Below are 13,417 nucleotides of genomic sequence, written 5' to 3'. Positions count from 1 at the left end.
TCAGTCTCGTAAGAACCACATTGAGGTTCCACTCTGGAGCTGGTGGGGTCCTTGGAGGAATGACTCGTTTGAGTCCTTCCAGAAAAGCCTGGATAGCAGGAACCCTAAAAAGTGACAGGTGTTGCCTGTTCTGAAGGTATGCTGCCATAGCAGACAGGTGAATGCGGATGGAAGAGTACGCCAAATTGCATTGATACAGGTGGAACAGGTAACCAATGATGTTTTGAATGGAAGCATCTAGCGGATCAATATTGTGGTTAAAACAGTAAATGACAAACCTCTTCCATTTAGCCGCATAACAAGCTCTAGTAGTGCGCTTTCTTGCCTCCCGAATGATGTTCATGCAATCGGGAGGAAGATTGAGGTAGCCAAACTCTAGGACTTCAGGAGCCAGATCGCCAGGTTGAGCTATTGCGGATCTGGGTGCTGAATGTCGCCATGGCTCTGCGTCAGAAGGCTGGGAGTGAGATGAAGCCTTTGATGCGGTACCACGGACAGTTCCAGAAACGTGGTGTACCATGGTTGGCGAGCCCACGTTGGAGCAACCAGGATGAGTGTCATCAAGTGCTGCCTGAGCTTGCGTGCCACCAGCGGTATCAGAGGTGCTGGGGGAAAAGCGTACGCAAATTTGCCTGACCAGTTCATCCACATCGCATTGCCCTGCGATTGCGGGTGTGGGAACCTGGCGGCGAAGCTTTGGCATTTTGCGTTCTCCTTTGTGGCGAACAGGTCTATCTCTGGATGACCCCACTTTTGGAAGTACGGTTGGAGTACTGATGGATGTATCTCCCACTCGTGCATTTGATGGCTGTGCCTGCTGAGCAGGTCCGCCATCTGGTTGTCTTTGCCTGGGAGATGCTCTGCCATGAGGAAGATGTTCCTCTGAATGGCCCACTTCCACATGCTCTGAGCCAGATGAGACAGCTGCGGAGAGTGTGTGCCTCCCTGCTTCTGAATGTAGTACATGGCTGTCATGTTGTCCGTCCGGATCAACACGACCTTGTTGCACAGATGTACTTTGAACGCCTTTAAGGCCATGAAGATTGCCATCAGTTCCAACACATTGATGTGCATCTTCCTTTGCTGTAGTGTCCATAGTCCCTGCACCGTGTAGTGGAGTACATGCGCTCCCCATCCCTGGAGAGAGGCGTCCGTTGTCAGGATAATCTGTGGCACAGGCTCTTGGAACGGTCGGCCCTTGCAAAGGTTTTGTGGATTCCACCAATGCAGAGAGTTGTACGCCCGACCGCTCACCAACACGCCCCTTCTAAGCCCCTACTGGAAAAGCTTCATTGGCTACCCATCAGACAGAGGGCTAAATTCAAGGTATGCTGTACCATACATAAGAGTCTCAATGGTATGGGTCCGACATACCTGGCCACCAAATTTGTCCCCTATCAGCCCTCCCGCCCTCTTCGCTCGAGCGAACAAGGCCTTCTAGTAGTGCCTAGGGCAAGGAAGGCAAGACAGGGCAGTAAAGCTCTCTCAATAGCTGGACCGTCTCTTTGGAACAGCCTTCCTAATTCCTTAAGGCTTTGCACAGAATACCTTCCTTTCAGGAAGATGCTAAAGACCTTCCTTTTCAGCTCCTAGACAGCTCACGTTCTCCCGATCGCACTGTGGCAGATGTCAAAAGCGCGGAGATGCTCCCATGGGAGTCGATACCAGCGCTATACAAGCCAGTAAAATAAAATAAAATAAATAAAATAGGTCTGTCAGTTGCCCATGAGCCTGAGTCCACTGACGTGCCAGGCACTCCTGAAGCGGACGCATATGTAGCCTCGCGTGCGGGACAATGGAGATGCAGGAGGCCATCATGCCTATCAACTGCATGAACACCTTCGCTGGAAGCGAGTGTTGAGGTCTGAATCGTTGGATCAGCGTTTGGATACTGGCGATTCTCACTGAATTTGGCTGCGCAGTGGCTGCCAGAGTGTTTATTGTCGCGCCTAGATACTGCCGTACATGGGCGGGCTGGAGATGGGATTTTGGGTAGTTCAGAGAGAATCCCAGATCGTGCAGGAGATGAATGGTGCGGGACACGTGGTCGGCGCACTGTTGTTCTGTTTTTGCTTGAATGAGCCAGTCGTCCAGGTAAGGGTAGACGTGGACGTTCTGGCGTCGCAGATGCGCCGCCACAGTCGCCAGGCACTTCGTAAAGACCCTTGGCGCTGTGGTGACTCTGAACGGCAGAACCCTGAACTGGTAGTGCTGGTTTTGGATTGTGAATCTGAGATACTTCCTGTGGGAAGGATACAGGGGGATATGAAAGTATGCGTCTTTCAGATCCAACGTAGCCAGGAAGTCCCCCTGTTGAAGCAGAGGGAGCACCTGCTGCAACGTGAGCATATGGAAATGCTCCTAGAGAATGTACCGGTTGAGGGGCCTGAGGCCCAGGATGGGCCGCAGGGAACCGTCCTTTTTGGGGATTAGAAAGTACAGAGAGTAAACTCCTGCACCCCGTTCCTGCAGTGGGACGAGCTCGATTGCGCCTTTTTGCAGCATGACCTGAACTTCCTGCTGCAACAAGAGCAAGTGCTCGCCGGACATAGGACGGCTTCTTGGAGGTATGTTCGGTGGAGCGGAGGTAAGTTCCAGACAGTAACCGTACTGGATAAGAGACTTGACCCACCTGTCCGTGGTGATGGATCTCCACGCGGGCAGGAACTGCTGGAGTCTCCCCCCGACCGTTGTTGCGTGGTCGGGGGGCAGTGACAAGGCGTCACTGCTTGTTGGCGGCGGTGGACCTGGAGCAGTTGTTTCCACGTCCCCTGCCTTTGATGTTGTTGCCTCTGTAGCCACCTCTACCCTTGTTGGTGTATGAGGTCTGGGTATTGCCTTTGTAGTACTGGGTGGATTGCGATGCCTGACCCCTTGAGGTGCCTCTGGTATTGGAGCGGCGAAAGGAGCCACCCCGAAACTGCTGAGATTGAAGGGCCCCCATAGACTTAGCAGTGTCTGTATCTTTTTTCATTTTCTCAAGCGTCGCATCCACCTCAGGGCCAAACAAATGGTCAGGATTAACCGTCTGGTTCAGGATGGTTGTTTGTATATCAGGTTTAAACCCTGAAATCCTAAGCCATGCATGCCTTCTGAGCAACACACTAGTGTTGATCGCCCTGGATGCCGTATCAGCCACATCTAGCGCACATTTTATGGAAGCGTTTGTGATGAGCTTTCCCTCTTGAATTAACATCTCCCCTGCCTCCTTGTACTGGTCAGGCAAGTGCTGCAGTAGTGCCTCTAGGGTGTCATAATGAGCCCTATCGTAGCGTGCGAGTAGGGCCTGAGTGTTCGAGATGCGCCAAATGTTAGCTGCCTGTGCAGCAATCCGCTTCCCTGAGGCCTCAAATATTTTCGACTCTTTGTCTGGGGGAGGAGCGTCACCAGTTGTCTGTGAGTTCGCCCTCTTGCGAGCGTTGGAAACGACCAAAGAGTCTAGTGGCAAGTGTCCCTTGATATATGTTGGATCCGAGGGCGCTGCCTTATATTTTTTATCAATGCGTGGATTGATAACACGTGCCCGAGTGGGCTCCTTAAAGACCTCCTGCGCGTGCTTGAGCACTCCCTTGAGCATTGGCAAAGTTTTGATTGACTTTTCGGCCACAGAGAAAGTGTCAAACAAAAAGTCTACATCCACAGGATCGGAGTGCAGCTCGACATCGTGGTTAGCTGCAGCTCTCTCGATTAGCGCGTTGAAGGCAGCAGAGTCCTCCGTTGGCGAAGTTTTTGGCGCAAAGGGATGTGGTTCCTGACCCGACTGCGGGTCCTCGGGGTCGCCTCCGGCAGACCAAGGTTCATGTTCCTCCTCCGGATCCGAGTACGCCGGATAGTTGTACTCGACCTCTTCTTCGTCGTCATCCCCCGCGGTAGAGCGAGTTGGGGAACGCGGCAGGTCACTTGGGGATGCCGGAGGCGCTGAAGTACCCGCAGAGTCCCTTTTGTTTTTTAGAGGAATGCGAAAGTGTTCCAGCACCGGCTCCGTGGTGATTTTTCTCTTGAGGAGGGACAGTTTCCCAGTATTGGCGTCGATGATGACTTCACGACGTTCTTCCTCCGCGAATGGTTGGAGCCGAGGTTTAGCCACCACCGGAGACGCTTTGGGCGTCGACACGTCCTTCGAGGGCACCCCAGCCACCTGCTTCGGAGCGAAGGCCTTCGGCGTCAACTTCGGCGGCAGGGTGAAGCGGATAGGCGTGTGCGCCTTGGACGGCTTCTGCGCGGGCTTCGACACTCCAGCCTCTGGGTCTGGAAGCTCCGCGGCCTTTCGAATCCGTTGCAGGGACTCCTGGACCTTCTTCGAGAGGGCTGGAGAGGGAGCGACCGTATCGCTTGATTTCCCTGATTTGGGAGTTGTGTCGGCGAGAGGCAGTGTCTTCGGAGTCGACGCGGTACCCTCCTTGGCTCCGGCAGCCGGGGCCGGGGAAGCCTGAGCTTTGGGATCGCCTTGACGCTTCTTTGAAGCCTTCTTCGGGTCGTCGACCGCGACCATCTTCGGCGCCGACGCAGCCGCGTCTGACGACTTTGCTTTCGACACCGACCCAGATGCCTTCGGGTCGGCCATCTTGGCTGGACTGTCCATGTCGGCCATTTTGGATTTCTTAGGTTTTGACGCCTCCAGAGCCTTCTGTACGGCTTTCACTTTCGGTTTCGAAGCCGGAGCTGTTGAACCCGAAGGCTTCACTTTCGGTTTTGAAAAAGTGAGTGGCACCTCCAAAATGTCCGTGGCCGGGCTCGTAGGCGGGGCTGCTGGACTTGGAACAGGGTCTTGGGTAAGGCCCGAAGGCGATCCCTCGACCTGGGCCGCAGGAAGGGGGTCGACCCCTGAGTCAGTCCAGGGGTGCTCGTCCTCAGAGCTATCCCCCACGGTGGCAATGGCCGTATCGTCGTCCCCTACCTCGTCGTCGGCTTCGTCAAACTCCTCGTCCCCTGCGTCGTAGGCCTCCCCCTCGGACGCAGGGCTAGAGTCCGAAACCTGCTGGACATCGTCGCCTCAGACGTCCTCCTCGAAGATGTTGTCCGGCGGGGGCGCAGACAGTTTGGCCTGGAGTCTCGCAGCCCGACGAATCTTGAGGGTCTTCTTGCACCGGAACTTCGAGCAGGCCATGCACCTGGCCTCGTTGTGGTCCGGCGACAGACAGGTGTTGCACACTGGGTGCACATCGAGGTGCGAGTACTTCGCGTTGCAGACCGGGCACCGTTTAAACGGAGTCCGTTCCATGTCCGGAGCGTCGTGTGGGCCCGTCCGCGCCGAGAGCACGCGGAAGGGCAGCGAGAGTTCGGAGCTGGAGAAAACAGTAAACCCGAACGAAAACGATACCGGCGCCAAGCCTAAAGACCTTTTGGTCTCGAGTTAAGTGAGTTAACAACTATCGGTTCCGACAGAGGGAACCGACACACATCCGAACCCAATGGCGGAAAAAAACAATCTGGGGATGGAGGCGATGCCCATGCGCACTGTAGTCCAGGGGAGGAGCCACCTATCTCGTGATACTTCGAAGACTCTTCCAGGACAACAATATGCAATCATCCGGACCCAACACTAGGCGGCGATCTATGCACAGATATGAATTCAGCAGCCCACATGCCTCGAACACACACTTTTCACTACCTCTAGTGCTCTGAAATCACCAGTTGTGAAGCTGTTGTAGTAGTGTTCCAATAGAGAGGGGTATCTGTCATTAGATAGAGGCGTAAAGACATTATTTTCAACATCACCGCACTCACTATCAGAAATGTTACACACGATAAAGGGGAACCTTCTTTTGCATGGCGAGAATTCTCACATCCGAAGAGAAAGTTACAGATTTCTGATTGTCTGAGATTCCTCAGAGAAAGTGTTTCTGCTGCCAGACAAGATTGATTTCAATTTATTTCAAATTACTTTGAATCCCACTTGATGTGCCAGTACTGTCCTTCCGGGTTCTTTTCTGGTGTAAGAGTCATAGGTCTTTCCATTACCAAGTAGTTATCTATGGAGGCATACACATAGGCTGTCTCACTCACTCGTTCAGTGGTGTGTGCAAACCACTGATCGACATTGGTAAAAAAAAAAAAAAAAAAGCTCTTAGACTAATCTATCCTAAGGAGTAAAACTCTGAACAAGGGTATTTTGTGAGCAACTTTTTTTTTGTTGCAGCTTTTTTTTTGTTGCAGTTTGATACAATGCAAACTCAACCTGAAGGTAGTGGAGCGCAGGGAGATTAAGTGATTTGAACAGAATTACAAGATGTTGAGCCAACGCCGATACTGGAAACCGGTTACCCCGTTCCAAAGTCGGCAGCTCTGGTTGTTACGCCATATCCTCTTCCTAAGGAGAAGATGTGGCATCTGATGCAGAGAGAGCTTGAGGTCTGTATCCTTCACAAGGGTAGTGTGAAATTTTAATTTTAGCAATATAAATATGCCATATTTCCCAGGTGCAAAAACCACAGTTGATGGACAGAATGCAGAACAATGTCATACATTCACCCCATCGGCTTGCTTGAATCCAGTGGTGTGGAGAGCATGGGACTCATGTCTGAGCATACCCATCCCACTCGGGGTGGCAAATGCAAAAACCACAGTTGATGGACAGAATGCAGAACAATGTCATACATTCATACCTCCCAGGTGGTCGTCCTGAAGCAGTATGTATTTAGACAGGTTGAGAGGCTTGAGGGCCTTGTTACATCCTTTCGCGACACTAGGCCTTGGTTTCTCTGGACTAGTAATGATTCCTTCATTTTCTCTTGTCTAACAATCAACAGGTATTGTGTAGGGCGTGGGGTGCATCAGACAAACTGTAAACATTATGCCAAATAACGTCTATGTAAGGTCCAACCTATGAGTCTCGCATGCATCACCCGCTGGATTTTAACAGTGTAGGGGATGTGTGGGTAAGTCATATCGTCCTTGTACAGTGGTGATTCCGTGGCTGCAAAGTTTTCTATTCAGGGTGGCACGTGTCATGTTCACAATATAGGTGTTCACAATATAGGTGTTCCAATTTTCACACCGCATCCATGCCATTCCCTTAGCACGCAATGATCTCAGAATGCTAGATTCCTCAAGAGGCCATTGTAGTAGTGTATTCAACCATGTATAAGTGTGTGGGGTCTTGGGTGCTTTCCACTGCATTGCAATCTGTCGTTTGAAGAGAACAAACAAGATAAATAAACCGGTGTAGGTATTTATCGCCCAGGGATTTTGAGACTGAGACCAAGGAGGCAAGAGTCGGGGGTTGCTGTCAGTACGCGTCGTGCTAATTCTGCTGTGGTGGTTGTAATTTCCCCCCACATCAAGTGCAATGGTGGGCATTGCCATACCATGTGGTAGAACCCAGCTTTGAATTAAACAAAAAGAATACACATCAAGATTTTGTGAGAGTGGTCCCTACAATGGTGGGGAGTACACTGTGTTCTTTCAATACCCCTCACACACCAAAAGGACCCTTGGTGTCATGCTTTATCATTGGGGTCTTCACACCCCTCTACGGGATGCAGCGTGCTACTGACCAGCGACTACGCTGGAGCACTTTTGTAATTTGGCTATGTGTGGTGCGTGTGAGGTTTCAGTGTGTATAAGTGAGAGGTGGGTTCCGAAAAGTGAAAAAGTGAGGTTAAAAAGTACCTGGCACGTGAGGACTACACATTTTTTTTAATGGGCCCCGTACTGGTACTGTTAAAAGGGTGATTAGGAGGTATTTTGTACGTTAATGTACAACACCTCGTGTGTGCATTGTCGACTTGTTTCGAAGCTAGGCTTCTTCTTCAGGACAGGGTGCACAGATCCCCACCTTACTCACGTCCCTCAAAAAATTTCGGATTGATTACAGAAAAGTGACATTAAAAAGAAGGCTAGAATGTGCCTACTTGTCTGTTCCTAAGTTTCTTCAAGAAAACCTGAAAAGAAGGACAAAAAACACAAAAAGGAGAATGTTTTGGTATTATCATTGTAATATCCAGAATTGCAGGTTCAGTGACCTAAAAAATGTGAGGGCAGCAACTGCTAGGCATAATAAGTCATCCTATTTTGGTGGTGTGCCCTGTAAGAAACGAGGTGTTGTACATTATCATACAAAATACCTCATAATCACTCTTTTAACAGTACCAGTACGGGGCCCATTAACATTATTTTGTAGTCCTCACGTGCCAGGTACTTTTTAACCTCGCTTTTTCACTTTTCGGAACCCACCTCTCACTTATACACACTGAAACCTCATACGCACCACACAAAGCCAAATTAGTGCTCCCGCGTAGTCGCTGGTCAGCAGCACCCGCATCTCGTGGAGGGGTGCGTGCAAAGACCCCAATGATGAAGCATGACTCCAAGGGTCCTTTTGGTGTGTGAGGTGTATTGAAAGAACACAGTGTGCTCCCCACCATTGTAGGGATCACTCTCACAAAATCTTGATGTGGATTCTTTTTGTTTAATTAATACTGTAGAGGGAGAACGGATCTACTTTTTCTCTCCTCTCCCCAGTTGTTTTATTCAGAACCCAGCTTTTACCAGCTTGTAAAAGTGATTTCTGTCTGTAATGTATCCTGCCACCATGTCTCTGACGGGTCTGCAAGGAACTTTACATTGTCTTAGAGTGAGAAGCATTATAGGAGGGAAAGAAGTGGCTTTTACTGAGCAACTCCTTCCTCAACCTCTGGAGAGATTAGCCCAGGTTGCTCCCTTTGTGGATGTGCTGTAATTGTGTACAGAGAGTAGTCTAACGCATCTGATACGTTTCAGATTAGACAATGAAGGAGTACCTTGGAGCATAACAACATCTTGGCTACAAGGATTCCCAAATCTCCTTGGAAAGAGATCCCCCCCACTGAATGTCCTGTCTGACTCCTTTTTGACATTTTTCTAGGCCTTGCCTATTTGGTCCCAAAAAGGGCACTAAAGTAAAGTTGTATGCTGTGAAGGTGGCTTTGTACTGCTAGTCTGAAACCAGAAACATGCAGCTAATGTTTGTTGTACTGTAATGGGTCTTAAGTACCCAACTGCAAATCCTCTCTGTCTGACATGAGTGGGCTTCATGGTAGTGTTGGTGATACTCTGTGTACAAATGCTTTGGCCTTTAAGTTGTTTTATTGCAGGATGTGCTCTATGAACTCCTCTATATTTTTCCCTCCAAGGCTGCCATGTTGTATTTTGGATGTAGGGTCTTTTTAGGAGTTTCTGGGAAGAGTTCCTGGGTCAGCTGGAGGAGAGTTCGGTTCCTAGAACCGTGAGAATGCTTGTTGCTTTGACCTCCTAGGGAGTACAGCAAGGCACCACAAAAACGTCCTCCAATGCCGGAACATGGCACACTAACCAGCTTTTTTTCATTTGGCTTGCAACCGGAAAGAATTTAGGTGTTTCATCTGTCAAGTCTGTCAACCTTGATGGCTCTTCGGCAATCAGCTGTGCTTTTTTCTCAAGAAGGGATTTACCAACTAATGCGGTGTAGCATTTCAGTCTTTTAGCAGGCTCCTTAGATGGTGACTGATCCCGAGGCACAGTAGAGTTCATGGAAATGGTGATCTTCATTCAGCTTACATCTCTCCATTGCAGTTACTCCATGTTTTTAGAGTCTTGTGGGGTGCAGGCTGCCTGCCAGTTCTGTCATCAGAGCCATGTAGTTCTCCAAAGCAGCAGCCTCCACTTCATCCATTCTGTTTCAGAGTCTGGAGAATTCCCAGTAAAAATTGATTGTGAGTCATATGCTTATTCTCATGATGATCCCTTGGCAGACAGTGGCTGCCAAACCTAATCTCAGCGAAACAAGAGAAACTTAGGTGATGGGAGGAGAACTTTAAAAGTACAATTTGTAAGGTCACATAGCATAATAGCTTAGAAAACAGAGTAATAAACAAATATAAATACTCAAACAAACTAATCCAATCAAAACACAAAATAAAAACACAATGTTGCTCCCCTAATCTACTTGCCCAAGCCAATCTACAACCTTGTTATATAATTTTTGTGCTTCTGTGTTTGATGTGTTTTCTCCACTCCTCATAATGTGACCTACCCAACCAGTAGAAAAACTAACATGAGGCAGGAGTTTGAGGAAGCATCTATAGATGCCTCACAGAAGTCTCTTTATCAAAATTCACTTGGTCAACAACCATCTTCCCCAGAAAAGTTTTTTTTTAAGAATAGAAGGTTACATTTCTAGCCAAAGCTCTGTGGAGCAGGAATATGAACTCATAATGGCTCTTGGCTGCAAAAGGAAGAGATGAATAAAGTGTAGTCAAATCTTTAGGATGAAAGGCAAGGACACATCTTTGTACCTGTACCAAAATGGCTAGGATGAGATTAGTAATGAGTAAACTGAACTCTCTTGGGCAAAGATTTGTGCTTATGAACATCCATGGATGTATGTGGAACCAACTGACACCACCTCTGTTCATGACTATGAGTGTAGGTGGGTAGCCAGATAATGGACATATCTTTGAATGAAAAGGAAATACATGTTTGACAATGTGTAAGCTCAGTTCTATAGCTGTCAAGGGTTAAGGAAGTTAAGTGCAAATCTTTAAGAGAAAGAGGAGATTCACGATGTGGGAGATCATCCCCATAGTTGAAAAGAGGTGTGGTGATAAAGGACATCTATCTGGCTGAAGGAGGCGACGAGTAATAACGTGGGAGCTCACCTCTTTGGGTAGTAAAGAGATGAAATCACGTTGGAACTGTGGCTCGATGACTTGCATCATATACTTGATTTGAGATGGTTCACAGCGATCGATGAGCTCATCCAATGCTAGCAACCTCTCGGGACCGGTCCACTTCTAAGAAGAGAAGAAATCTTTGTTATGGTTGAAACGTGCGACATGCAAAAGCTACAGGTTCTATCACCTAAACATATTTTGTCACCTAAGCATCATAATATCTTTTCTCTAACTCACTTTGCTCTTGAAGAGGACTCTATCAAACGTTTTTAAAAAAAGGTTCTCCATCATAAAAAATAAAATAAAAACAAACACTGTAATAAACAGCATGGAAACAAACCATTAAGAAGTGATGAAAATAAAATGTGTTTGGGATTTTTTTTAATACTTTTTTGCTCTGCGTTTTCAACTCAAAGACAAAGCCTTATGGCTCCATAAGTAAAAAAAAGTTACTCACCTTTGGTAATGATAGATTTCTGGAGCCACTGCAGGCAAAAGTCCTCTGCCCACTTACTGAAGTGAATCACCTACCCAAATAGGGTGCATAGCCCCACATTGCCCAGTCTGTTGATAAGATGGAAAGTGGTGGTGTTGTCCAAAAGAATCTAAACGTTGCTCTCTCAGATGCAAGGTAGAAATGCATTCATTGTAAGGTAGACCACAGGCAACTCAGGCACATTTATATGCATATGTTCACCAGAAGGCAACAAAAAACTCTACACCTAACCGTGAAGGGGCACCGTAGCCCAGTGTGGAGGTTTCAGTGACTGCGGCAGCCTGCGCCTGTGGAGGGCTGAAAGGCTGACGACTGACCCCAAAAGGTTGCAAGGGTCTTAACATCAGTGAATGTCTGGATGAACAGAGTGGGTGCGCACCACCTAGGCCATGAGCGCACCACCTAGGCGACCTTTGACCCCGTCACCAGGCAGGTCGCTCCCCCGCGCCACCACACAGCCCTCCTGTGTGCTCTGAGCTGCTGCTGCAGTTCGATCTGGTTTGTGCCAGCATGAATAGCTTTTTTCCCTTGTACTTTGTGCCCCATTGCCTTGTTTATCCCCTGCACGCCCCCACCTGCTTGGTTGGCATTGTTATTGTTCTTACTGTACTTCTTGAGCCCCTCTGTGCCCCACTTTGCCTTCTGTATCCTCCGCTCCACGCTCCTTTCCCGCCGCTGTGTCCTCCGCGCCCGGCCCCCAGAGCTCCCATTCGCCACCCTGCTCCTGCCTCCCAGCTGCTCCTCCCTCCCACTCCCCTTCATACCGCCCAAGACAAGCCCGTTTGCGCCCATCCGTGGCCAGCGCCAGGACCCCTGGCCTCCACACTCACCACGACGCACACCACCGCTACGACTCCAGCACCTTTCACGCACTCAACGCCGGACGGTCACGCACCTGCTTCCTGGCCACCCCGAAGCACACCCAAGGCCTCTTCTCCTGCCTGAGCTGCAGCATCATAAGCATCCGACCCGCCAACCTACCCACCGAGGAACCCAACTTCCTCAGATGCATCCTGCTCAACACCCGCTCTGCCCGCAAACACGCCGTCGAAGAAATGCGTTACTTACCTGTAACAGCAGTTATCCAGTATTGGTGTCTTTCATAGATTCACATGCCTGAATCATTCCCCGTCGCCGAGACGGGAGCCTCCGGTACATAAAAAAGTAATGTCCTAAGGACATACATAGAGAACATAGGCCGAAGGGCCTCCCCCTTTGGGGCCTTTCCATGTCCTTATGTAAAAAGGACCGAACTCTCATCGTTAGCCAATCAGCTCCGACCTCCCTCTAGAACCTTCCCGGGAGGAGCCTCCGTCCCTCAGATTTTCGTACGCACCCAGCTAGGGTGTCGCAATATAGACAGAGGTACGTGAGTCCTTACCGGGGAGGCGGGAGGGTTGCATGTGAATCTATGAAAGACACCAATACTGGATAACTGCTGTTACAGGTAAGTAACGCATTTCTTATCCAGTATTTGGGTGTCTTTCATAGATTCACATGCCTGAATCAGAGTAGCCAGCAGTTATACATGCATAGTGGTAAAGCACATTCTTACATCCAGCAGGTCTGCAGGAATTACAGACAATATGAGAGAAAACATGGCAATATACAGTCATGCATACAGTAGAAAACCATGAAGAATGTGCATACCTGGATGGCGGGACGAAGTAAGGCTCACCTTATTGGAATAGATGGCGCAGCACCGCTTGTCCCACTGCAGCATCCTTCTGCAGTTCGATGTCCAAGCAGTAATGCCTGGAAAAGGTGTGCGGGGACTTCCAGGTCGCCGCTCGGCAAATGTCTAAGACCGTCACCCCAGCGAAGAGCGCCGCCGATGCGGACATCGCTCTGGTGGAGTGGGCAGCCACCCCGGTCCATTAAAGGCCGTCCGGCTTGATCATGGCAAAACGCAATCGCTGACGAAATCCAGCGGGAGATGCTCTGTTTTGTAAGGGGCAAACCCATCCGTGGGTTGCTGTAGGCTACAAACAGTTGAGAAGACTTTCTGAGATCTTTGGTTCTGTCCAAGTAGAATTTGAGACATCGTTTGAGGTCCAATGAATGCAGCGCCCTTTCTGCTGCTGTGGAAGGGTTCGCAAAGAAGGACTTGAGGATAATTGGTTCGTTCAGGTGAAAGTCTGAAGGCACTTTTGGTATGAATTTTGGGTTGGGCCTGAGCACCACTCGGTCGTGTCTGAATTGGAGATACGGTTCCTGAATGGACAGTGCCTGAAGTTCGCTGACTCTCCTAGCTGACGTCAGGGCGAGCAGGAGTGCCGTTTTCCAGGAG

General features: G+C 49.4%; 1 protein-coding gene across 2 annotated transcripts in view; it reads right to left on the bottom strand.

The window, feature by feature from the left end:
• The window catches only part of LOC147693373 (F-box/WD repeat-containing protein 7-like), a 413,361-nt gene that overhangs the window by 98,851 nt on the left and 301,093 nt on the right, over positions 1-13,417 (bottom strand). For both annotated transcript variants that reach the window (XM_086933689.1, XM_086933690.1), the window contains exon 6: positions 10,617-10,751. In XM_086933689.1, the coding sequence (XP_086789815.1) occupies positions 10,617-10,751 (135 nt within the window). The remainder of the gene's footprint in view (positions 1-10,616; positions 10,752-13,417) is intronic.

Source organism: Lissotriton vulgaris, chromosome 8 (assembly GCF_964263255.1).
Source record: "Lissotriton vulgaris chromosome 8, aLisVul1.2, whole genome shotgun sequence".
Taxonomy (NCBI): Eukaryota; Metazoa; Chordata; class Amphibia; order Caudata; family Salamandridae; genus Lissotriton; species Lissotriton vulgaris.
Note: the sequence above shows the minus strand (reverse complement) of the source record. Positions and strands in the feature narration are given on the sequence as shown.